Source organism: Elephas maximus, chromosome 10 (genome assembly GCF_024166365.1).
Source record: "Elephas maximus indicus isolate mEleMax1 chromosome 10, mEleMax1 primary haplotype, whole genome shotgun sequence".
In the NCBI taxonomy this organism is placed as follows: domain Eukaryota; kingdom Metazoa; phylum Chordata; class Mammalia; order Proboscidea; family Elephantidae; genus Elephas; species Elephas maximus.
In genome coordinates, this window is record NC_064828.1 from 11,568,201 (window position 1) to 11,594,003 (window position 25,803).

The following is a 25,803-nucleotide window of genomic DNA, read 5'->3' on the forward strand; positions in this document are numbered from 1 at the left end:
TTAAGTTTTCACAATAGTGATTTTATTAAATTAGTTGCTTTATAAAACACTGCAGATGTCATAATTGTTAACATAACAATTTACCAAACCGTAGTTAACTGGTGCAGTTTGCTGAGCATGTTTTATAAAGGAAATGCCAGAACCCTGTTAACGCTGTTCGGCCGCAGCCCAGGAGAACAGAGGAGACTCGCTGCCCAGACCCTCCGCTGCCCAGACCCTCCGAGCGGGCGGTTACCACGGGCGGAGCTCCCTCCCCCAGCCAGAGCCCTCGGAGCAGGCGGTTACCACGGGCGGAGCTCCCTCCCCCAGCCAGAGCCCTCCATCAGTAGGAATATTCGGATAAATAGACAGTCTCTGCACTCGAGATTCCACAACCTGAAACGCAATAATGGAGAGGTTTACCTTCTTCACTTTCAGAAGTTGGAGGGTTTTGGTCATTTAATTTTTAAGTATCAAACTAGTGGCTTTTCAGCCGCAGTATCTTCACTCTGAGATAAGCAGTCTTCTTCACAAGGTATTTTTAAAATCCTCACGCTCAATTTTAAGACAAAGCAATTTTAATACTAGGTGCACGCCACATGCCCTTGCTGCAAACTGCTTTTCTTGACAAGCTATGAAGTCGTTCAAGGAGGTATGGTTAAGGCTGTATTACTGGATGGTGCTGGTAAACACTACACAATTTTGTCACGTTGCGACCTTGTTTCCAATTTAGTGACTGCTGCTGTGGAATCAGCAACAATGACATTATTAGGACTTATTTTAAAACTATGATTTAGTAGCAACCGAGGTTCCCAATTTTAACCCCTTGGCAGCAAGATCCAAGTTCCCTCGTTTGCACGTTAGCACCTAAGAGTCAAGGGGTTAAATAACCGGCACAAAGATACTGCACTTCTGATTGGAGCATTTGGCAGAACTGAAAGGAAAGAAGTTGTGCTACATGTTGACGGGACTGTGGGCAACAGAAAGAAGACAGCAGGGAAGAGCGCGGTCACATGAAGTCTTCATAGTCTTGTACGTATCCTCCATCATAACCGCCGTAGTCTGCCAGGTCGTCTTTCATGGTGGCCTTCAAGCCCCCTCCGGGAACCACACCTTTCTTCTTCTTTTTGGCTTTGCTTTGCTAAAGATGAAAAGAGAGTTAACCCACGAGATTTCATCTATCTAACACAGGCCTCTAAGCTGTGTGCGACCCTCCCAGAGACGCCACATCCTCTGGGCCCGGAAAAGCTCTAGTTCTCTAAGGGAGACCCCCAGCCTAAGGCCACATGCACATGGCTGTGACGCTCCAACTTACATGGCACTGGTCAATTTCTTGACTTTAAGTTCCTTCGGTCAGGCTTCTACCATATTTTTGGTGAACAGTATAACTGCCTCTAAATGCATTCTCAGTGTGAAGCCTTCCCCCGCCTGTGCCCCTTCCTAACGTAACATGTTTCCCTGTATGGCTTACTCTTACCTTTTCTTGCTTCTGTTTTTCACTGCACAGCACAGTCAATGAATTGGTAATCTTTTTCAAGTCATCAATTTCCACTAAAAAACAGGAGGAAGGGAACATACCACTCAATTTTTAAGCATTTTTGGGAATAAAGGTGTTATGAGAAATCTAATTTTTCCATCAACTTCAGTAACTTCGGAATGGCTATGAATTTCTCCTTTTTAAACGTAAGATTAAAAATCTATGGCTAGGCTCACAAATCACAACTATTTTAAATAAAATGGCAAACTCAAAAATTTAACTTTATAAATGACATGTAATCACCAAGACACCATCAACTCAACAAAAGAAGACAAACTTGAGTGTCTTTACAGGGCCCCCGACCATTCTCCCTTAACCGGTGTGAACAGACAGAGGACGATACCCGAGCCCTTCAGATACAGCCTCCATGCTCGTGAGGAGCAGCTGAGTGAACATAAACCCATGAAGACAAGACCCCCTCGGTGTCTCGGTTTTCTAGCACGGAAACCAGAATGAAAACAGTGGCTATTCTCAGAAGCCTCAGTGTCCTACCAAGCGGGGCCTGTTTAGTGGGCCTCACACCCTTATAAAAAAATGTGAAACTGGAAACAGATGCCAATCTTTAGCTACCAAAACCTGTTCAGGTGCTTTGGTCAGAAAGCAGCTCCAGAAACAGGAAAAACAGTACATGTGCGGAATAATCGACCAGGAGGGCATCACCAGCCAAGTTCAGGGGCCCAGCCCAGTGGTAACTCCTCAAAGAAAACCTAATTTCAAATTTACTGCACAGGGTTCCTTTTTCTGAATCTTTAGCAAATCTTGCAAACCCCGTCCCTTCCACATTGAGTGCTGCACCCCCGTGGTGTCACTCCCATACATACACAGGCCCTGGAAAGCAGGGCTCCTCTCAGATGGTGGTAGCACAGCCAAGCACCCGGAGGCCGGGCGTGCTGCCGGCTCTGGTAGGCTCGTCTCACCCAACCTTACAATTTGATATACTCAGGGTCACCTCCTAGCCTCCTGTCAGACACAGGACAGAAAGTGTACAATCCTACTTCTATGAAATATCTAGAATAGACAACAGAGACCAAAGTACAGTGGTATGAGCAACAGGGAGTTATCACGGGGTACAGAGTTTCTGTTTGGGGGGATGAAAAACATCTGGAAATGGAGAGCGGTAACAGCACACCATGGCGAGTGTGATTACTGTCACTTAATTGTACACTTAAAAATGCTTACAATGGCAAATGACCAATTTTTTGTTACATAATTTTACTGTATATATATATATATATTTTTAAAAAAGGACAACAGATAAAAAGAACAAGACAGTGTTTTCTTAGCTGTTGTGCTGACAAGCCCAGCTGTCTGGAAAGCCATTTTGAGAGGTAATTAACAAGGCAGCCTCAACAGAACAGAACCTCACTGTGTCTGCAGGACAACATTCCCAAGTGAATTACTGAACAGCAAACCCTCCATTATAGCAGCCCAGATACCTTCCACCCTCCTGAGGATGGTGTGTCCTTACCAAAATCCACCCACCACAGAGATCAGAATTACTTACATGAAATACACACATCACGAACTAAGGCTTCCAAAAAGCTGGCATAATATAGTGACTTTTCATATTGTGTAATTTTATCTTTTAGTAACTTTCCAAACTCTGTGAAGTCATCTCTTGAAGATGGGTTCATAGCATCTATTCCATAAACTGTATTATTAACACCTGTACGAAGGAACATGGAAAATGTCGGGAAGCTAAGATAAAAAAAGAAACCAATCAGCTGTCTTAGTGAACTTGTTCTTTCATTCTCAAGCAGGGCTCTCCACGGGGCCTGCTGGGTTCCTGGACAGAATTCACAGGGCCTGTGAATCTGGGTGAGAAACAAATTTACATCTTTATTTTCACTACTCTTTAATTTAGCATTTCCTTCCATTCTGATGACAGGCAACAAATCACAGTGGGATTAGCAAAACCTGACTGACCAATAGAGACCACAGATGTTTTTACATCACGTTACAGCTGCTGCAGGTATCTCAAAACAGTGTCCACAGTCGTCATTACTTTCAAACTGCGTTACTTACTAGACCTGCCCCTAGATCTTATTACTTAATGCATTAAGAAGCCCACAATTACCGCATTGCAAATTTGTTATTTTAACATTTTGCTGTTTCAATATTAACAGGTTTCCTTTATAAATAAAATCCTATGTATTTTATTTTCTGCATCTAAAAACATTCCATTAAGAAGAGGCCCACATCTGACTAAGACTGGACAAACGCCGGAAGCCACGGCCCCGGACGCTCTGTTAACCCAGAACTAAAACCATTCCCGAAGCCTGTTCCTCAAAGATTACACTGACTTTAAAACATAAAATAATACTCGTGAAGAGTGGTGCTTCTTAAGTTCAAGCAGATAAAAAAAAAAAAAAAAGCAGATACATGAGCCTAAATGGGCAGCTCCTCTGCAGAGGTGGGATGGGAAGACAGGAGCTGGCTGGATGGACATGGAAACCCGGGGTGGGAATGGGGAGTGTGCTGTCACAGGGATTGCAGCAGTGTCACATGACAATACGTGCATAAAATTTTCTATGAGAGATTAACTTGAGCTGTAAACTTTAACATAAAGCAATTAAAAAAAAAAAAGGAGCCCACAGGTTTCACAGACTGCCAAAGGTACCCCCGACACAAAAGGGGCGCTGCTGTTCATCAAAGGCTTGCCCAAGCACAGCCCAGAAAGAAGCAGGGAGGGAGGAAGCAGCATCGGAAACAAAGTGGCTCCTGCGGAAGTATCAGCAAACTCACTCCAGAAGCTAAGAAAGGGCTAACCAGGCGTTACATCTCAAAGGAAAATTAATCTGATTTAAAAGGGTTCTAAGCTAAGAGGTAAGTAAGCTATTGTCAACAGTCAAGTAAATTAGTTGTTAACAGAATCACTGGTTCAATATTTTATATGAGAAACACATTAAAATTCTATTAACCAAATAATGACTGTATGGATGCACACTGTTTTTGCCTTTTAATCTGTAACCAGTACCCTACACCAGGCTTTGTGCACATTGCATAAGCCCTTTAATAAATGCATGGGCAGCTTTTATCATCCTACGAAGACTAGACAAGTGCGGTAAAGACATGGCACCCACAGTGTGCACCAGAGCACCCACAGCAACCTGAGGATTGCTAGAGGCCCACTGAGAGCTCAGGTCACACTTCCCACAGAAAGGAGAACGGTCACTGGTCAGCCTGCTCTATCTGTTTTAGGGAAAAGGAAGATGGGGGGAGGGATCAGGTTGGTTCTAGTTCTTAGATTTCAATTTCACAGTTACTTAAATGTTTTTTACCTAACAACGAGCGTGGTTGAATAAAGTGTGAACTTGCCTGTCTGGTCATGTCTCTGACTCTACCCTCTGTGCCTGTAGCCCTTCCCCAGGATACTCTGAGCTCGTTATCTGCCTGCAGGATCCTGAACAGGCCTTTTACCTCATCACTAATCATGGCTACAGGCATGGCACACAGAAATGGAAGCCCTAAAGATAGGGCATGGTGAGGGCCAAGAAGGGTCACAGGAAGAAGGGGCCCAAACAGAATGCCCTGCCTTCACTACCATCCTGCTATCCAGTCTCATCCAGACTCAAAGACAACAGGACAGACCTACAGGTGCTTTAATATGCAAATTTCAAAGCAACAGACCTCACATTTCATCCAACTGATAAAAATCTTCAAGGAAGCAGGATACTTTTTTTGGGTCCACTAAGTTTTTAATCTTAATAATCTTGTGACGCCCAAAACATAATCACTGAAAAACCTGAACATGTAGTACCTCACTCTCCTTTTCAAGTAATGAAATCTGAAACTATACACAGAGAGGTTAAAGACTGCTGTCCAGCAATGAGTTCCTGTTTACGGTCCTGGGAAAACTGGCAAGGCTTCTGGGTGATGGGTGTACAATATGACTAATGTTATTGCTATTTCTAAATTGTACACCTGAAAAATGCTGAACTGGCAAATGTGTTTTACATACATACATATTTTTACAACCATTAAAAAAAACTGCTTTCTAGTATCCAATTTAGCCAGTATCATATTTCTTCAAAAAAGAGGTTTTCTGAGTATTCCCAGCCATTAAGACTTCCGCGGCTGTCACCTGGAATGTTCAGTACGGCACTGCAGCCACACCCGTCTTACCGAAGGTTTCTTTTGCTAATTCAAGGTCTGACTCTTCCTGTAATTTCTTTAGTCGCAGTTTATCTGCTAATTGTTCTTCTGGTGTTAGCACTTTAGGTTCTTCAGGTTCTTCTAACTAAAATGAGACAGACAAAAAATTTTAAAAGGGCTGTAATTACGGTGGACCCAGAGCATTTCTGTATTTTACAGATTTTTAATTTATTAGCACATATAAATAATAGCAGACACCGAAGGGATGACTGCATTTCAAGCTTTCTTCTAAACAATTCGGATATAAGCCTCATGTGAACTAATGAGGTAGATACTATTAGCCCCGTTTTACAGATTAAAAAACTGAGGCACAAAAAGAGATTAAGTAACCTGCTCAAGGTAACAAAAGGTAATACCATGGGTAACGCAGCAGAGCTGAGATCTGAACCCAAGAAGACTGGGTTTATTTCTGTAGCTTTATATACATACATACATATATATATATATATATATATATATAAGGAACTATAATTTTCAGTAAGGTGAAAATGGTACTCTCATATACTGCTGACAAGACAGTAAATTGATAACCAGGTATCAAGTCTAAAAATGTTTTTATATGCTTTGACCCAATAATTCCACTTTTAGGTGTCTATATTAAGAAACCAAAGATGCACACAAATATTTTTGTATAGGATGTCAACTGGAATATTACTTATAATTTCAAATAAACTAAAGACAACCTAAATGTCCAAATGGAATGGTTAAATAAATTATGGCCAAAAAAAAAAAAAAAAGCCCAAATAACATGCAGACATGGTCCTTTTCATGTATTTATCACACTGCACTGTAAATATTAGCACAGTAGTACTAATAAATGTATTATTAAAAGTAACAAAATTTTTGTAACAGTTTTTAAATACACAATAGTAGAAGCTGCCACTTATTTCCCAATCCCACTCTTCTGAGATAAAGGCATTTAACAGTTGAGTGTACATCCTTTTTATACACTGCGAAATAACCTTCTGCAACAAATATATATTACTTTTACTACGAGGGAAAAAACCCTCAGTGAACTTTACTGGGAAAAAGAGGGAAGGGAATTTGTGCCCTTGGTTATTCAAGCCTGTGCAGTTTAAAGATTCTGATTCGGAGTCACCTTCTAAAACTGGTGACGCTTTATTTCTGATGGAGAAAATCCGAGTGGGAAAGAATGGTAGTTAGGACAAGTCAGAAAATCTGAGAATACTTTCTAGAAGAAAAAAAAGGTCAATTTCTTGACTTAACGCTCCTAGCAGTCCTGAACATCACTATTTATTCCTGCATCAAAACCGAAAATATTGTAACTCAATGCTTGGCCTATGATAAACTCAAATTAAGTACGCTCAAATTAAGATTTCTTTTCTTGGGAAAGATAAAATATAACAAAGTAAGAATATTTCTGACCTCAATGACCAAGAAACTGCCAATCAATACACCACCTCAGACTAAGCTGTAACATTCTGTTGCTTGTCCTGACCGTAGAAACATACATGTAGGTATACACAAGTTATTAAACGGCATTTGGCAAAGACAAATTAATACAACCCCATAAGGAGGGGCAATCTAGGAACATTTATCAAGACTACAAATGTGATTTACCCTTTGGCCCAGTAATCCCACATTTGGAAATGACACACATACATGGTTTATTCACTGAAGACTTACTCATCAAGTCAAGAAGTTGGGAAGAAAATCCAACTGTCCATTACCAGGGACTGGTGAAATAAACTGTGGTACATTTAAGACAATGCAATACTATGCAGCTACAAGAAAGGATAAACCAGAAACTAATGAAGATTTCTTTATAGGGGTGATAGGGATCAGGGCAGAGAATTCTCTGAGTGTAGCATTTGTGTACACTTTTAATTTCTGAACATTTTTTATGTCGAAAAAATAAAGTTAAATAAAAACTAAAAAAATCCCTGAAACTGAGAAGAAACTGAAACCAATGACCCTAAAGTGCCCAATGAGCCAAACACAGCGACACAGGAGACCAGTGCAAGGGACCTCAGATCCCAGGACGTGACTATACATGCACAGCAGAGTAATACTGTAAGCCCAACAGGAAATACAGGCATACCCTGTTGTACTGCACTTCGCTTCGCAGACATTGCATTTTTTTACAAGTTGAAGGTTTGTGGCAACCCTGCGTTGAGCAAGTCTATCAGCACCATTTTTCCAATAGCATGTCCTCACTTCGTGTCTCTGTGTCATTTTAGTAATTTTTGCAATATTTCAAACTTTTTCATTATTATATCTATTGTGGTGATCTGTGGTTAGCGGTTTTTGATATTACTACTGTAACTGTTTTGGGGCACCACAACCATGCCCATGTAAGATGGCGAACTTAATCGATAAATGTGTGTTCTGACTGCTCCACCCACTAGCCAATCCCGTCTCTCTCCCTCTCCTTGAGCCCTGTTCCCTGAGACAGGACAATATTGAAATTAGGCCAATTAATAACCCTACAGTGGCCTCTAAGTGTTCAAGTGAAAGGAAGAGTCACACGTCTTTCACTTTAAATCAAAAGTTAGAAATGATTAAGCTTAGTGAGGAAGGAATGTCAACAGCCAAGATAGGCCCAAAGCTAGGCCTGCTGCACCAAACAGCCAAGTTGTGAATGTATAGGGAAAGTTCTAGAATGAAATTAAAAGTGCTACTCCAGTGAACTCACAGGTGATGATAGAGTAAAACAGCCCCACTGCTGATATGGACAAAGTTTTAGTGTTCTGGACAGAAGATCAAACCAGCCCCAACATTCCCTTAAGCTAAAGCCTAATCTAGAGCAAGGACCTAATCCTCCTCAATTCTAGCAGAGGCTGGTTCATGAAGTTTAAGGAAAGAAGCTGCTCTGTACCATACGAGTACATGGGGAAGCACCAAGTGCTGATATAAAAGCTGCAGCGAGTTCTCCAGAAGATCTGGCTAGGGTAAGTAGCTACGCTAAACAACAGGTTTTCAGTGTAGGTCAAACAGCCTTATACTGGAAGAAGACGCCACCTCGGGGACCTTCACAGCTAGAGAGAAGTCAATGCCTGGCTTCCATGCTTCAAAGGACAGGTTGACTTTAAGTGGAAGCCACTGCTCATTCACCATTCCTAAGGCCCTTAAGAATTGTGCTAAATCTGCTCTCCCTGTGCTATGTAAGCAGCGTAATAAAACCTGGATGACAGCACATGTTTAAAACATGTTTTATTCAATATTTTAAGCCCACTGTTGAGACCTACTGCTCAGAAAAAAAAGATTCCTTTCAAAACATTACTGCTCATTGACAAAGCACCCAGTGACCCAAGAGGTCTGACGGAGACATACAAAGAGACTAATAATGTTTTCATGCCTCTTAAACAACATCCGTTCTGCAGTCCATGGATCACGGAGTAATTTCGACTTTTAAGTCTTATTATTTAAGAAATACATCTTGAAAAGACCAGACAGAGACTGGTCTGAAAGAGACCAGAGGAAGCCCAGAAGACATAGCCCCTGGCCTCTCTGTTAACCCAGAACTAAAACTGTTCCAGAAGCCCACTCTTCAGACAGACTAGATTGGACTATAAAACATAAAATACTTGTGAAGAATGTGCTTCTTAGTTCACGGAGATCCATGAGCCTAAATGGGCAGCTCCTGTCCACTGGCGGGCTGAGCACGCAGAAAGGAACAGGTGCTAGTTGAATGGACACAGGAAACCTGGAGTGGAAAGGAGTGTGCTGTCACATTACAGGGACTGCAACTAGGGTCACATAACAATATGTGTATAAGTTTTTGCATGAGAAATTAACGAGCTGTAAACTTTCACCTAAAGCACAACTAAAAATAAATAACATTTTGTATGGTTATAGCTGCCATAGATAGCGATCCCTCTGATGAATCTAGGCAAAGAAATTGAAAACCTTCTGGAAATGATTTCATCATTCGAGATGCCATTAAAAAAATTCATGATTCACGGGGGGGGGGGGGGGGGAGGGTCAAAATACCAACATTAACAGGAGTCTGGAAGAAGTTAATTCCAACCCTCATGGGTGACTTTGAGGGGTCCAAGACTTCAGTGGAGAAAGTAACTGCACACATGGTGGAAACAGCAAGAGAACTAAAAGCAAAGGAGAATGAAGAACACCAAAGATGCAAGGAAAATAAGAGCCCGAGCAGCAGGAGGGGCCGCATAAAACAGAGACTCCGTCAGCCTGAGACCTGAAGAACTAGATTGTGCCCCGCTACCAGTGACTGCCCTGACAAGGAATACAACAGAGAGTCCCTGATGGAGCAGGAGAAAAGTGGGATGCAGAACTCAAATTCTAGTAAAAAGACCAGACTTAACGGTCTGACTGAGACTGGAGGGATCCCACAGGTCTTGGCCCCTGGACTCGGTGTTAGCCCAAAACTAAAACCGTTTCCAAAGGCAACTCTTCAAAGATTAGAGTGGACTATAATACATAACAGAAACCCTGGTGGCATAGAGGTTAAGTGCTACGGCTGCTAACCAAAAAGTCGGCAGTTCAAATCCACCAGGTGCTCCGTGGAAATCCCAGGGGCAGTTCTACTCTGTCCTGTAGGGTTGCTATGAGTCAATTGATTCGACGGCAATGGGATGGTTATAAAACATAAAATGATACTGGTGAGGAGTGTGCTTCTTAGCTGAAGTAGACACATGAGACTGTGGGCAGCTCCTATCCGGAAGCAAGATGAGAAGGCAGAGGGGGAAAGAAGCAGGTTGAACGGACACAAAGAATACAGGGTGGAGAGAAGGAGTGTGCTGTCACATTAGGGGAAGAGCAGCTAGGAGTACACAGCAAGGTGTGTATAGGTGTTTGTATCAGAAACTGACTTCAGTTGTAAACTTTCATTAAAGCACAATAAAAAAAATAAGAAGAAATTGCCACAGTTATCCCAAGCTTTAGCAACGACCACCCTGATCAGTCAGGAGCCATCAACACTGAGGCAAGATCCTCCACCAGCAAAAAGATTATGACTTGCTTAACGCTCAGATGATGGTCAGCATTTTTTTAGCAATAAAGTATTTTTTAATTAAGGTATGTACATTTTTTTAGACATAATGCTATTGCACACTTAAACTACAGTATAACCACAGCATAAACCTAACTTTTGTATGTACTAGAAAACCAAAAAATTGATGTGAATTGCTTTATTGCAATATTCGCTCTATTGTGGTGGTCTGGGACCAAACTCACAACATCTCTGATGTGTGCCTGCAGAGTGACATACAGTCCCTGGCATCCTAGCATTCCTCATCCCTCCCTACTGTGGTATGACTTATCTCACCCAAATATACAAGCTTACGTGCAGGAATATGGGGGAAGAGAGGGCATCATCAATGGCACTCTATATACCCAAAACCCAAACCAAACCCATTGCCATCGAGTCGATTCTGACTCATGGTGACCCAACAGGACAGAGTGCAACTGTCCCATAGGGTTTCCAAGGTTGTAAATCCTTATGGCAACAGACTGCCCCATCTTTCTCTCATGGAGTGGCTGGTGGGTTCGAACCACTGGCCTTTTAGTAGCTGAGCACTTTAACCACTGTGCCATCAGAACTCCTTCTATATATCCCTACCACAGAAAATTTTATTTCTAAATTTTCATTTTCCTCCATGCATTGTTTTTAACCTGAAACTACAGTGTTGACTGGGAAAGAAGTTGAGCCCCTGCAGGAAAGAGAAGGACACTATTTAGTTGAATTCATCTGTCTTTTTCTGTACTACTCCTTACACTTGTTCACTGCCTCAAATATACTAGCAAATTACGTTTTCCTTATGCTGCTACAGGTGCTGGAGTTAATTCTCTGTGTGTGTGAAAATATACACAATACACCTGTTAACAGTTTTACACTTCACACTGTGTTACCATTCTCACTCTCTCTGCCCATGTTATCTCACCACTGTGGACTTACTCTACACCCCTAAAGTTCTCAGCTGTGCTTTAGGGTTATGTTGTCAATCCGATCTCATGTAAGTCATTCTTTTTTAATGTCACTGTGACTTTGATCCAGTAAGTAACCCATCCATCATTCCAAGGCTGATCACCCATGCTACTGATAAATGAATTATATTCCTTCGTTTAATAACCTTATTACAATTCTAAATTGTTATGTGATGTTCTAGGATCTTAGGCATAATTACTGAGAAAAAAGGTTTGTATTTTTAAACCTGAGCCCGATGTTGGAATTTTACTTATCAAATATTCCATTTTGGATGGTCCCAATAATATGATTTTGGGGGGGGAAGGGGTAGCTGCAAAGAAATCCTAAACTTCATTTAGGTACTTTACACTGTTGGAGACAATGTTGATATAATAGAAAAAAGCAAATAAGCAATTAACATTATCAGAAACCAAGATTTTCAGCATAAAAGAAAAAAAAGTTAAACCCTGTATTGTTAACTACAAAATAGAAATATCAATATGAGCTGATATGAACAAATATCAGTATAACGATTACGTGTATGCATGTATAAATTTATTCCCTAGATTTGTCTATGAAAAGGGTTCTAGAAGGAAAGGCCACCCCAATAGTACTCAGCACTCCTAGCACCTAGATTTGGTCTCTAAATATTATTTTCCACTACAAGGAACACTGGAGAAACAGCTGATCCCAGACCTAGGGCAGAGAGGTAAGCCTGGCACTTACTATTCTACCAGAAAACAAAGACTATTGGGTCCTGTGGAAAGGATGAATGCGGGACCAGCTTACAGTAACTCCTGATGGCCAAGGCGTGACAATTTGATAAAAAAAAAAATCACTATATCTGAGTAAAACAATGAATTTATAAAAACCCTTAAGTACAAAAATTTACTTGAAAAAGAGAAAATTAAAAAAATCCCTCATTCTTCACTGCTTGAGATTACGCCCACTCCTTACTCTAAAAACTAGTAATTAAAATCACCATTTTGCAATCCCTAATGAAATAATTAGGCAATGATCATCAATGATACAAACACTAATGAGTGAAAAGCTGACGTGAAACTGGACTAAAAAACCCGTTGCCATTGAGTCGATTCCGACTAATGGCTGACGATCCTATACAACAGGGAAGAACTGCCCCATAGGGTTTCCGAGGAGTGGCTGGTGGAGTCGAACTGACATCCTTTTCGTTAGCAGACACAGCTCTTAACCACCGGGGTTTCCAAAACTGGACTACTTGGGGAAAAAACATAATTTTATAATAGAAGGATCAGGCTGTCACCACACCTTAACCCAGTAATCAATTTTAGCATCGCTATTAACAGGACAGACATTACGTAACTCCTATGTGATTCAATATGAAGTAAAAGCATCGCCTCTTCAAGTATTCTGGCCAAAAGTGTTGATTAAACCGGGATGTTTTAGATTCTGAAACGTTAGATTTCCGGTGTTACTGGAACGGTAACCATGAAGAAGCAATGAGACAAATCCAAAAGGTGGAACATTCTATGAGACAAGTAACCTGGTCTCTTTAAAAAGTCAATGTCAGCTAAAAAAGAGAGAAGGACAGAGAGAGAGAGATTCTAGGAAACACAGGTACAGTAACAACCAACCGCACTGCAGGACCCTTATTTAACAGCCCATACATAAGAGGCATTTGGGGACTATTAGATGAAACTAGTATGACAAGGTATGTTAAAACTGCTAAATTTAGGTGACATGTGATTATTCATTATGTTATTTTCTCTCTGTTTGAAAATTTTCTTAAAAGTCAAGAAAAGAAAAAAAAGCTTTCTATTTTTTTAAAACCTAGTAAGGAAAGATCTCTACAATATGTTAAATAAGATGGAAACAGTGTATAACAAAGGAGAGGAAAAAATATACAGCTGTATCCTGCATAAAGACACCTTGGAACCACAAAAAAACAGTATTTACTTTGTCAAGGTGGAGGGAGAGAAACGGGATAAATAAGTGAAGACGGTAGAAGTGCTTAGTACTGTTTTAACTTTGGACCACATAAATGTATTTCCTATTCAAGAAATAAATATAATATTCCTAACCCTGTTCCACATAATCAAAAAACAAAAACATATATTACATGGCAGAAAAATGGACACTTTGTATTTCACTCAATACCGGCAAACACCAATCATGACCAGAGGCCGTCCCCGGGTTACGAACATCTGACCTACATACAAATCCATAATTATGAACCCGTTCCAAACCAAACCTGCTGCCGTCAAGTCGAATCTGACTCGTAGTGACTCTACAGGACAGAGCAGACCTGCCCCATAGGGTTTCCAAGGAACAGCTGATGGATTCAATGCCCACCTTTGGTTAGCAGACAGCCGAGCTCTTAACCACTGTGCCACCAGGGCTCTGCAGTTATGAACCAATTCCCATAAAACCTATTATATTAAAAAAACTAGGTACATACAACGGTTCGTAATAACAAACGGGCACTACTCTGTGATGCAAACGAAACATTACTATCGCTATATTATGTTAAAAATGTTTTTAATCAAGTAGACACATGAGACTGTGTTGGCATCTCCTGTCTGCAGGGGAGCTGAGAGGGCAGAGGGGAGGGGGCCAGAAGTTGGCCGAATGGACCTGAAAAGAGAGAGTAAAGGAGTGTGCTGTCTCATAAAGGGGAGAGCAATTAGGAGTACACAGCAAGGTGAATATAAATTTTTCTATGAGAGACTGCCTTGATTTGTAAACTTTCACTTAAAGCACAATAAAAAAAAAGTTTTAGTGTATCTGGAAATGTTCAATGTTTTTTATGCATAGAAAGGTACACTATATATAAAGACAAACATCTAAGTGACATTAGATACAGACCATATATAACTGTTCAGACTTCTGTACAAATTCAACTTAAAGACAGATTTAGGAACAGAACTTGTTCATTATCTGGGCGCTGCCTGTGTTCCCGAATGTTTAATGAAAACTTGAAACGCTTCTAATACATAAAGCTTCTGAGTTCTGTTTGTGCAAAAAACACAAATTCCGTTTCAGAATTCACCAGTCTGAGGGTATCCATTTATGGTCTTCACAGAGCCTTTCAAATTGTGGTATCTGCTGCCTGTTAGACAACGTACCACTACTGACAATGAGAACTGTGTATTTTAAAAAAAGAATAGTACCTGAGAGCCGTCTGCTATCAAGGTGGCCCCGACTCAGGGCAACCATGTGTGTGTCAGAGGAGGGGCTCTACTCACGGCGTTTTCAACAGCTGATTTTTTTCCCAGAAGGAAATTGCCAGGCCTTTCTTCTGAGGAGCTTCCGCGTGAACTCAAATCTCCAACCTTTCAGTTAGCAGCCGAGCACATCAATTGTTTGCCACAACACAGGGAATCCGAATATTACTTACCCTCTTTTTAATTTCTTCTTGCCTTTTCTTTTGCTGCCGTTCTTTCTCTTTGATCTTCTCTGCTATTTTTTTCTTTTCTGAAACTTTGACTTCTGGAAGTAAAAAACGTTTTAATCATAGTTATTATGAATATTTTCCAGTTTATGGATGACACAGACATGATACACTTCCAGAGACCAAACCTCTCCCCAGCTCCAATTTTGTATGGTGATTTCCTGCCAAGTAAAAATTGGAAGCTTCTGGGACTCTTCCTTTTCCTCTCTAATCTGATCCCTAAAAGCCAAATACCTCCCTTCCTATTTCTCCAGTTCTTTAGGCAGGACTTAGGTCACTGAACTATGAGGCCACACTCTCTCCTGTTCTGTAAAAACACCCAGCACTCACAGAGAGGCAGGACTTAGGTCACTAAACTATGAGGCCACACTCTCTCTCGCTCTGTAAAAACACCCAGCACTCACAGAGAGGCAGGACTTAGGTCATTCAACTATGAGGCCACACTCTCTCCTCGCTCCTGTTCTGTAAAAACACCCGGCACTCACAGACAGGCAGGACTTAGGTCACTAAACTATGAGGCCACACTCTCTCCTCGCTCCTGTTCTGTAAAAACACCCGGCACTCACAGAGAGGCAGAACTTAGGTCACTGAACTATGAGGCCACACTCTCTCCTGTTCTGTAAAAACACCCAGCACTCACAGAGGGGCAGAACTCAGGTCACTAAACTATGAGGCCACACTCTATCCCCTCTCCTGTTCTGTAAAAACACCCGGCACTCACAGAGGCAGCATCCAACGGAAAAGCCACCTAATTATGTCTGGGGACAGAGGGCAGATGTAAGGGGAGAGAATCAAGGGGGAAGGGAAGGACGCCTGGTTTCTAAAGACCACAGTTTTCAATTTGTAAGCATTCTGTTATCTGTCTTAACATGCGCACCAAGACATAACACCAAAAATGGAGGAGCCCCAGTAGCTCACCTGGCTTTTCTTCAGTTTCCTCTTTTTTTTCGTCATCATCATCATCCCAGTTATCCTAAAGAAAATGACCTCCGTTACTCATCTGCATGTTTGCTTTTCCACATGAGCTTTATTATCAAACTGTCAAACTTCATAAAAACAAACTTCTTGGTATTTTTATTAGGACTGTGTTGAACTTGTAAATTAATTCAGGGAAAACCGACATCTTTACGATGAGCCATCCCAGCCAGGAGCGGGACTCTCTCCGTTTGTTCAAGTCTATTTTTGTGTCTTTCAGGAGTGTTTTAAAGTTTTCCTCTTAGAGGTTGTACATTTCTCACTAGGTTTATTCCTAGGTATTTACTCTTCTGTATCTCTAAAACCATTCTGGAGCCCTCGTGGTGCAGTGGTTAAGAGATATGGCTGCTAACCAAAAGGCTGGCACTTCAAATCCACCAGCCGCCCCTTGGAAACGCTCCGCGGCAGTCCTACCCCGTCCTACAGGGTGGCTATGAGTCGGAATCGACTCGAGGGCAACAGGTTTTTTGTTTTTTAATTTTATTTACTCTTCTGTGTGGCTATTGGAGATAGGTCTACAATGTCCTCTAACTGGTTATTATTTGTGTATATGAATGCTATTTGTTTTTGTATGTTAATTTTATAGCTTGCTATCTTACTAAATTCATTTACCATTTGAGTTAGTTTTATCACTGATTTTCTAGAGTTTTCCGGAAATACTATCTGATCATCTGCAAACTTCTTTACCAATTCTTACGCCGCCACAACTCTAGTATGAACTGAACAGCAGCAGAGATGATGGACATCCTTGCCTTATTCTTCTGTTAGTGGAAAAGCCGTGGCATCTCCCATTAGGTGCCACCCCCTCCTCCCCGCAAAGGTATGAAGTAGGTTTATCAATCTTCTTACTGCATCTAGATTTTGAGACAGAAAGTCTTTTCTTACACTAAGGGATTCACCCACATTTTCATCTAGAACTTGTATGTTTTTGTTTTTTTTCCATTTAGATCCCTGATCCATTTGGAGTTTTGTCTTGTGTATGGTGTCAAGTATAGATCTAATTTTATCTTTTTCCAACTGGCTACCCAGCTGTCACACCACCATTTATTTAAAAAGCCCATCTCTGTCCCATGATTTACCATACGCTAAATTTCTCTACGTACTTGGTCTGCTTCTGGGCTTCCTATTCTATCCCATTGGTCTATTCGTCTATTCATAGACCAGTACCATATCACTATTATACGCGATATGTTTTAATGTCTGCGAGGGTTAGCCCCCCTCAGGTTTTTTGCGTTTCCAGTATTTCCCTGGCCACTCTTGCATGCTTATTTTCCATACTAACTTTTATACTGATTCATCTAACTCCACAAAAAAGCCTCTCTAGTAACAACTAAAATGCAGACAAACAAGCCAAAACTAACAGCCTCTCTTAAAGTGATTCGGTTGTTTTATATCAAAACATTAGTGGACTTTATACTTCGTATTTTCCCAAATGTAAAAGCATTCCACACAACTCTGGATAATAAATTTAATTTATATTATATTAAGTCCAGCATTAAAGGGCAGTCAAAAAAACAATCAAAATCTTCATGGAGCCTACTCCCTGACTGGGGCAGGGAACGCTGAGGTGAATAATGGTCTTTTAGATCTACGCCTATGTGTAACTCAGTCACTGAGCACCTCCTGAGCTAAAAATAAACCAATTATCAACCAAAAAAATGCAAAGACACCATAGAAGTTGGAAGGTTGTAGTCTACTGGGGTAGACAGAGCCCTGTACCTGAACAGGCCTTTACTCTGCAGGCAGCCAGCAGGCACTCTAGACACATCATGTGAACCTAAGCCACAGGATGCCATCCGCAGACAGGAGGCCTGGTGGAGAGGCAGAGGCTGACTCACGTGCCACAACTATGACACCAGACTTCTGGTTTCATAACAAGACAGGTCATAAATCTGAACATCTAGGTCTATAAACTGATCACGGATTGGTTCTTAATAAAAACCTGTAAGTCTGCCAAAAAAATAAAAAATTCAACATCCTGATTAAGGCTGGGTAGCAGAGCTACAGCCAGTTCTGCAAGCAGGACATGGGAGGAGCTTTGTATAAAAGTAAACATTTTATAATCACCTTACCTTGGCAATTTAATCCACAGCTCACAGTTTTAAGAGATTAAAAACAAACCGACTTGTCATTATTTGGACAAAAAAGACACTAGAGTTAAAAAATTAGAGGTCGAATGTTTGTATCACCTTGCTGGTTTGCTGAAGTCTTAAATGAATGCATCACACCACAGAAGAACCAGAGAGCTAAAGACAGAAGTTAGCTACGAGGCACCTGTGGCTGTTGTCTTTAATCTTCCCAGAACACAGAAAGGCTGGGTCTGTGGGGGACATGCTGCTCAGGCAGAGCGGCAGAGAGGAGGACCATCTGCGCATTGCCAGGGGACACACATTCACAGCTCTTTCCTAATCATGCTGCTGCTAGCTGCTGGAGTGACTCCTGGCGACCCCGTGTGTGTGGAGCAAAGCTGCTCCACTGGGTTTTCGAGGCTGTGACCTGTTGGAAGCAGATCGGCAGGCCTAACTCCAAGGCCCCTCTGGGTAGGTTCAAACCACCCATCTTTCAGCTAGTAGTCCGGTTCCTAACCATCTGCACCATCTTGGGGTTTCCTCTGCTAGTAATGATCCAAAAACCCAAACCTGTGGCCATCAAATCGATTCTGACTCATAATGACCCTACAGAACAGAGCAGAACTGCCCCATAGGGTTTCTAAGACTCTAACATTCAAGTAAGCAGACTACCGCAACTTTCTCCAGCGGAGAGGCTGGTGGGTTCAAACCCTCAACCTTTCAGTTAGCAGCCAAGCACTTAACCACTGTGCCACCAGGGCTCCTTCCTAACAACAACAACAAACAGCAGTTACTGAGAGCTTACTTTGCATCGAAGCCCTGGGAGCACGGTGGTTAGGAATCCACCAGCCTCTCCTTGGAAACCCTATGAGGCAGTTCTACTCTGTCGTACAGGGTCACTGTGAGTCGCAATCGACTTGGCAGCACACAACAACAACAAACAGTTAATCCTCACAATAATCCTGTAACGTGGTGTTACCCCCATTTTACAGATAAGGAAACGGAGGCCCAGAGATGGCTACTGCACAGTCTCAGTGAAAAAAATGAAGGAGCTTGTTCTGAATGGGCCAAAGTTCTTTTAAAGCATCATAATAAACGTGACTTTTTGCCTGAGTCCTGAAGTTTAAAGTAACTACCTGGCACCTCGGTAAGTCCCTCCCTACTCAAGATCCCCTCCAAAATTCACTCTTTCACTTAGCTATGTTATGAGCTCCCCTGGTATCACAGGCAATGTCACCACAGAGAAAGGCTGTGGAGCATACTAAACATATGCCCAGCTACCCACTGTCAAACCTCCAATTGCCTGTGGTGGCTTTCTACTAATTGTAAGAAACTGGTCTAGCAGCCTCTGAGGGGAGAGGTATGGCTGAAAATGAGTAGGTCCATCCCAGTACCCCCACATACAGAAACAGATGCAACAAAAGAGTGTATCTGTTCAAAGGTGCTCCTCATTTCCTCTTCCCGCAAAACATCACCCCATCCTACCCACATCAGTGCTCCCCCTCAGTATCCCATTCACGCCAACACCCTGTCCCACTTCCATTCCTATTCCTGGCTTCCCCTTCAAGGCATAAATCTTATCCCAAAGAGTTAAGGTAAACTGCCCACCAGATGCAGACATAACGAGGCTTCCTAGAAACCCTCCCTTCCATCATAAAACGGGTTTATTAGCAAAAGCAGTGGTTCCTATCAACCAACCCTGGGAACAGCCAGGACATACGCTACTGGGTTCATGAAAAGATTACAAAAGGCAAGACCTGCCTGTCCTCCTTACCCCCGAGGGCTCACGAGTCTGCCCTGATGTTACTGCCATTAAGGAAGCAGAGATGCCAGCAAAGAGACTGGCCAACACCTCTACACAGATGTGAGCACAAAAGCTGAAGACCAGGTAGCTTTCCCCAAGAACTCAGGTTTTATTTCCTTAGTTACAAAATCAGCAGGTGCTCAAAAAGTAGGCATAAGGTAGACTGCCACACTGGTTCAGAAAAATCTGCCAAATTTTCTGTAAACCCTGGGACTTTGCATATGTTGGCGATAAATTCAGAAAAAATGCGGAAAGGATTCCTAAAAAAAACCCTAAAATTAACACTTAAAATCAGAACTGTGGGTAAGACTCTTCAAAAAGACTCACTTCAAAGAGCACTAAATGGCAATTTGGTTCAAGAGACTACTTAACAACCTTCAATTTAAGTCCCTTACCTAATTATTTTTGGTAGCCAATAAATCTTCCAACTATAGTACCTAATATATTTCCAAAAGACTCACCCAGGCTGCTCTCCTAAAATAGCTGGCTTTGTCAGAACAGAGGTTATTTATGAACTGCTTGCTTATCTAACTCTTGCCCTGTAAATGCACATCCACCATCATTTGAGCTTTTTCTCTAAAAGATGGCTTCTTTTCAGGTTTAAAACCTGCTTCCCAATTGAACTTGTATAGTATTAAAATCAAAACAGGAAATTTAAAAACCCTGTTTTCTTTTTATTTCTAACAAAATGCAGCCAGTAGTTGGCTGGCTCTGTCATTTTTATAATACACAGCTTATAGAATGTCACATGCAACGAAAGAACACATTTAGGGGTGAAAATGCTTTCCAATTTAAGCAAGGTATACTTATAGATCATTACATAGAAGTAGCTTCAAAAGAGAAGTGAAACTCTTCTAACCCATAGCAACTGCCCATTAACTAACAAAGTCCTTCCTCTGTCCCTCCCTTTCTTTTCAAGTACCTTGGTTTAGCATAATCTCTCACAGAAGAAAGGCCTTTTCCTGGTGTTCTATAAACTGGGCAGGCCTGCTCTGAGAGGCCTCAGAACTCTGCGGTAAGCTCCTGGCAAGGCTAGACCTAGTTTTTAAAAGAAGTTCAAATGCTCTTCTGTCATCTCAGAGCTATGTTAATCTCTGGAGGCCAAGGTACCTGCCTTAGTAAGTGCTACTTCATTTAATTCAATTAAGTTTTTAACACCCTATTATGCAGCCCTGGTGGCACAGTGGTTAAGAGGTACAGCTGTTAGCCAAAAAGGTTGGGAGTTCAAATCCGCCAACAGCTACCTGGAAAACTCTGTAGGGCAGTTCTACTCTGCCTATAGGGTCATGATGAGTCGGAATCGACTTGTCGACAACGAGTTTGCTTTTTTTGGAGTTTATTATGGCTCGGCACTCAGGTGAGTTCCGTGTACTCAATGCCTACCTATCTCATATTTGAAATTGTTACCAACCAATTCTACTTTAAATTCCTGGCTAAACCAGATTAAGCTCAAGACACTGAACATTAAATAAATGACTTATTTATTTTCAGTGACCCAGCATGAAAAATAAAACAAACACTTTTTAATAACAAATATGCTTCCTAATTCAAAACTTGATAGTTTATAAAACTGTCCGGGTACTGAAATTATATGATTGAGATTTTCTTTAAAATAATCTAGATGGAAGAGGGGAGGAAGACGTGCGGATATAGAGGAAATAAGACTGGCCATGGGTTTATTAAGCTTTTCTCTCTACTTCTGTATGACTGGATTTTTCGTAATAAAAAGTTAAACAAAATGCCCACCTTTTCTCTAACATACAGACCCCTTTCTTCAGAAGTGCTGTTTCCAATGCCTGAAAAATGTGCTTCCTCAGGTAGATTTAAACTATCAATTGGAATAGGATCCTAACAGAAGGGTGAGAAAGTACAAATGAGGCAGGCAGTTTTCAATTAAGTCAGTTTTCTAGTATCACTTTTTAGGAAATTCTGTAATACAGTTACAGACGCGAACACCTGAAATGCCTGAACATAGCCAAGAGAAGTTTCCTCAAAACAAACTCTACACCCTGTGACTAAATCTAACTTCTAACCTGTCTGACTGAAATGCTGGCAGTAAAAGCTGTGTTGCCTCTGCTGCTGCGGGTCAGTTGTGTATTCACTGATGTCTCAGTCGACAGTCTCCACGTCATGCCAGCCCGGAGATGGATACGAAGCAAACAAGCCCTCCCGATGTCTCTGCCTAACACTAGGATAGACACGAAGGTAAAAGCAAGCCATGGTACTGGAAACCAGGCTCCCTAGTTTTCACCTTGTTAACTGAGAAGAGTCGTTAACACTTGCCCCATAAATATTAACAGTTCTACGGTTTCACCTAAGTCCATTTCTGCCACTGCCACACAACTTTGTGAAAAATCAAGGGCAGCAAAATGCTATGTCTATCAAAAGTAGCAAACCACTGAAGTAAACTACCATGACAAACACCTCAGCCTTCCCTTCCTCAGAATGTTATGAATGATATTAAACCTATATTCTTAAAGCACCAGATGCTACCATAAATAGAATTTAGTTTCTACATACCTTATTTTTAAAGTTTTTAAAATTTATATATTGTATCATTTAAGGACTACAACTATTCAATCTCATGAAAATTAAGCCTTGTATGCATTGCCTTAAGGAGCCCTGGTGGTGCAGTGGTTAAGCACTCGGCTGCTAACCAAAAGGTCAGCAGTTCGAACCTACCAGCGCTCCAAGGGAGAAAGATGTGGCTCTCTGCTTCTGTAAAGATTAAAACCCGCTGCCGGAGAATCGATTTCGACTCATAACGACCCTATAGGACAGAGCAGAACTGCCCTCGTAGGGTTTCCAAGGATCTGCTGGTAGATTCAAACTGCTGACCTTCTGATCTGCAGCCAAACTCCTAAACACTGTGCCACCAAGGCTCCATAAAGATTACAGCCTTGGAAATCCTATGGGGCAGTTCCACTCTATCCTACAGGGTTGCTATGAGTCAGAATCAACCCCACAGCAGCGGGTTTGGGTTTTTTTTTAGTGTGTTTCCTTACAAAGATTGTCTTAAAGCATTAGAATTCAGAAATTTGGTGTTACTCACCACCACCCAAAATGACAAAATTCAACTCTAGATCAATAACCTCTGAACAAGTAAAAACTTGCCTGATAACTATGATCATTTCATTCAAAACATAAAATTCACAGTAAATAAGGAACGTGGAAAGCGCTTCTCTGGGCTTAGGAAATCACAAACAATGTGGCACAAAATGAACCCCAGACAGTAGATTTAAACAGCCTAAGCATATTTTCCATTAAGTGAGACTTAACAGGTACTGAGGGCCTACCGTGTGCCAGGCAACTCTGCTTAGTGCTTGACATATTATCTGGTATAATCCGAAAAATAACCCTTTGAGGTAGGTTACTATAGTGGCAGTTTATACATGATGAAACTGAAAAAAAAAAAAAAGGAAGACTAGACAAAATGACCTTTATGGTCCATTAACCCACTGCCACCAAGTCCACTCCTATTCATAGCAACCCTGTAAGACAGGGCAGAACCACAACTACCCCACAGGGTTTCGAAGGCTGTAATCTTTACAGGAGCAAAATACATCTTTCTCCCGTGGAGCAGCTGGTGGATTTGAACCACTGGCCTTTCAGTTACACTTAACCACTGTACCACAGGGCTCCTTACAACTTGTCAATCTCCAAAACTAGTCCACAGAGATCAGAATTCTACTGATGAGGACCAATACCACTTAGATTCTTTAACTCCAGGAAGGCTGTTTCATGATACTGTATCAGTTCAGACTACTCTACTCAAATTATCATTTTCTGGGACTTATTTCCTAACTTCTCTAATCTTTTCTTCTCATTTGCTAACTTAAACTCAATTTTCATAACATATATCTAAACTGCCACATTTAGTATGCATGGAAAAGTGAAAGGACAAACTAGAACTCAAAGCCAAGGTTCAAAACAGAAAATCTGCCCCACAGGGTTTCCAAGGAGCAGCTGGCAGACTCGAACTGCCAACCTTTAGGTTAGCATGCTGAGCTCTTAACCACTGCACCACCGGGGCTTCACAATGTAGGGAGGTAACTAGTATCTCGCAAGAAAGCTGATAACACCATCTATCTCTTTGTCTGAACAATGTGTAAACAGAACACCTAAGCATCTTCAGTCAATAAGAGTACCACTCATTCATTAACTCCAATGTGTACAAAGATCACACCACCCCTGAACCTCAGGCTGTGAGGGCCATCCACCTTATCAGATTCAGGAGAAAAGGGAAAAGTCCAAACAATAGCGCTATTATGTTCATAGTGATTATCTAGCTCAAAATCTCCAATTCAAACAGAAGAATTTATAAGGTTCTCAGTATACACTGAAGAGTAGAAGTTAGGAACATAAAACATTCACTGAATTAATTAAAACCTGAAAAACCATTTTTTCCACTTCATACTTTCATCTGCACAAATGTAACAAGACTTTGAGAACCTTGTTAATAAGGGTTTGAACATCTTAACATTCTGAACTTCAGATTTTTGTAGCTACTTAAAAAAAACAGAAGTCAGAATGTCATCTAAAGGCCTACCACCCCTGGGGGTTTTCAAAAGCAAACGGCATTACGTCAATAGGATTCTGATCTACAAGGCGTAGGGAAAAAAAGATAAGCGGCGGCCCCTCCTCTACCCCAACTGCCAAATCTTTAGTGCTTCATCCTCAGGCGCCGCCGTCGTGCGCGGAACATTACACAACTCACTGCCCACTGCCCAGGTCGCCGAGTGGGCTGAGCGGGTTTCTGGGGGCTAGCCGCTGGCCATCTCCGCGCTCGGCTCAGCCTTTTCACCACAGGGTGGGGGAGGGAGGGCTCAAACTCCCCTCCCCGTACTGCTTCTATTTGTCTCGTGTGAACAGGCGGAAAAAAACTGAAATCAAAACACACTATCTCGCTCACCTAACCGTTCCGTCCAAGTCTGCTACAAGCGGGCCTGATCTCGAGAAGGCAGGCCGGCTGCAGGCCCTCCCCTGCGGGCCAGGCCACGCGGCTCAGCCCTCAACCTCCCGCTTCACCCCGCGACCCCACGACAGCGACGCCGGCACGTGGGCCGGCGGGAAGTGCTGTCACCTCCGCAACCCGCCGGCGAGTGGGGCCGGGCCGGGCTGCCGCCACGCCGCCCGTCCCCGGCCCGCAGGCCCAGCGAGCAGACACGGCGCCGCCGACCCTACGCCCGCGCCGGGACTCGCGGCCCGCAGGCCCGAGCGGCGCCCCTGGGCCGAGTCCGCCCGTCCGCCCGCCCGCCGGCCGGCAGGCAACCCGCCCGCGACAGCGCCAACCCGGCCTGCGCTGCCCGGCGCCCCGGCCCGCGCCCACCTTGACGTCTTCGTCCTCGTCCTCGCCTTCCCAGCGGTCCCCGCCGGCGGTGCCGCCGCCCCCCACCTTCCGCACCGGGTCCTCCACGGAGAACGCGTCCGCGTCTACGGAAGAGAGCGAGCCGCGTTAGTGCCTGCCTCGGCGTGGGGCCGGCGCCGGTCCGGGCCCAGAACCTGCCCTCGGAACGCTCCTCACCCCAGGAATCGGAGTCCCCCGCCGCCGCCGCCGTCGCCGCCGTCGCCGACGCCATCTCGGGCCGGGTGTGAGCGTGTGTGAGGGGGAGGAAGCGAGGACTCAGCGCGCAGGAGGTGAGTCACTGGCTTTGCTCTCGTTGGCCGGCGCGAGGCAGGCTGGGACCGTGGCGGACTGTGCGCCGAGGCCCCGCCCATCTGGCGGCAGCCGGGCGACGCACGCGCGGGCCGGCGGCAGCGTGGAAGGCGGCGGACAGCGCTGGGAGCGGCGGGGCCGAGCGAGGCGGCGGGGAGCGGCGGGGCCGAGTCGGGGGTTCCCTCCCGGCAGGACGTTTCCGCAGGCTGGCGGGCGGGAGGACGGAGAGCAGCCGGGAGACCGGCAGCCTACCCTGGGCCCGCGGAGGAAACGTAAGCGCGTGGTCGCTATCCTCGGCCCCC

The 25,803-nt window shown here is 43.0% G+C and overlaps 1 protein-coding gene across 1 annotated transcript; it reads right to left on the reverse strand.

Moving 5' to 3' along the window:
- EIF3J (eukaryotic translation initiation factor 3 subunit J) lies at nucleotides 1-25,803 on the reverse strand. Its single transcript, XM_049899087.1, has 8 exons — nucleotides 25,370-25,803; nucleotides 25,175-25,278; nucleotides 15,916-15,970; nucleotides 14,944-15,035; nucleotides 5,642-5,756; nucleotides 3,021-3,182; nucleotides 1,457-1,530; nucleotides 1-1,120 (listed from the first exon to the last, which is right to left on the reverse strand). Exons 1-8 carry the CDS (start codon nucleotides 25,422-25,424, stop codon nucleotides 989-991), a joined length of 789 nt encoding a protein of 262 aa, XP_049755044.1. The 5' UTR covers nucleotides 25,425-25,803; the 3' UTR covers nucleotides 1-988.

Coding starts and splice junctions, on each gene's coding strand:
- EIF3J (XM_049899087.1), bottom strand. CDS start 25,424: ATGGCGTCGGCGACGGCGGCGACGGCGGCGGCGGCGGGGGACTCCGAT. Junction 25,279..25,369: donor GGGGGACTCCGATTCCTGGG/GTGAGGAGCGTT, acceptor TCTCTTCCGTAG/ACGCGGACGCGTTCTCCGTG. Junction 15,036..15,915: donor GGAAACTGAAGAAAAGCCAG/GTGAGCTACTGG, acceptor TTTTACTTCCAG/AAGTCAAAGTTTCAGAAAAG.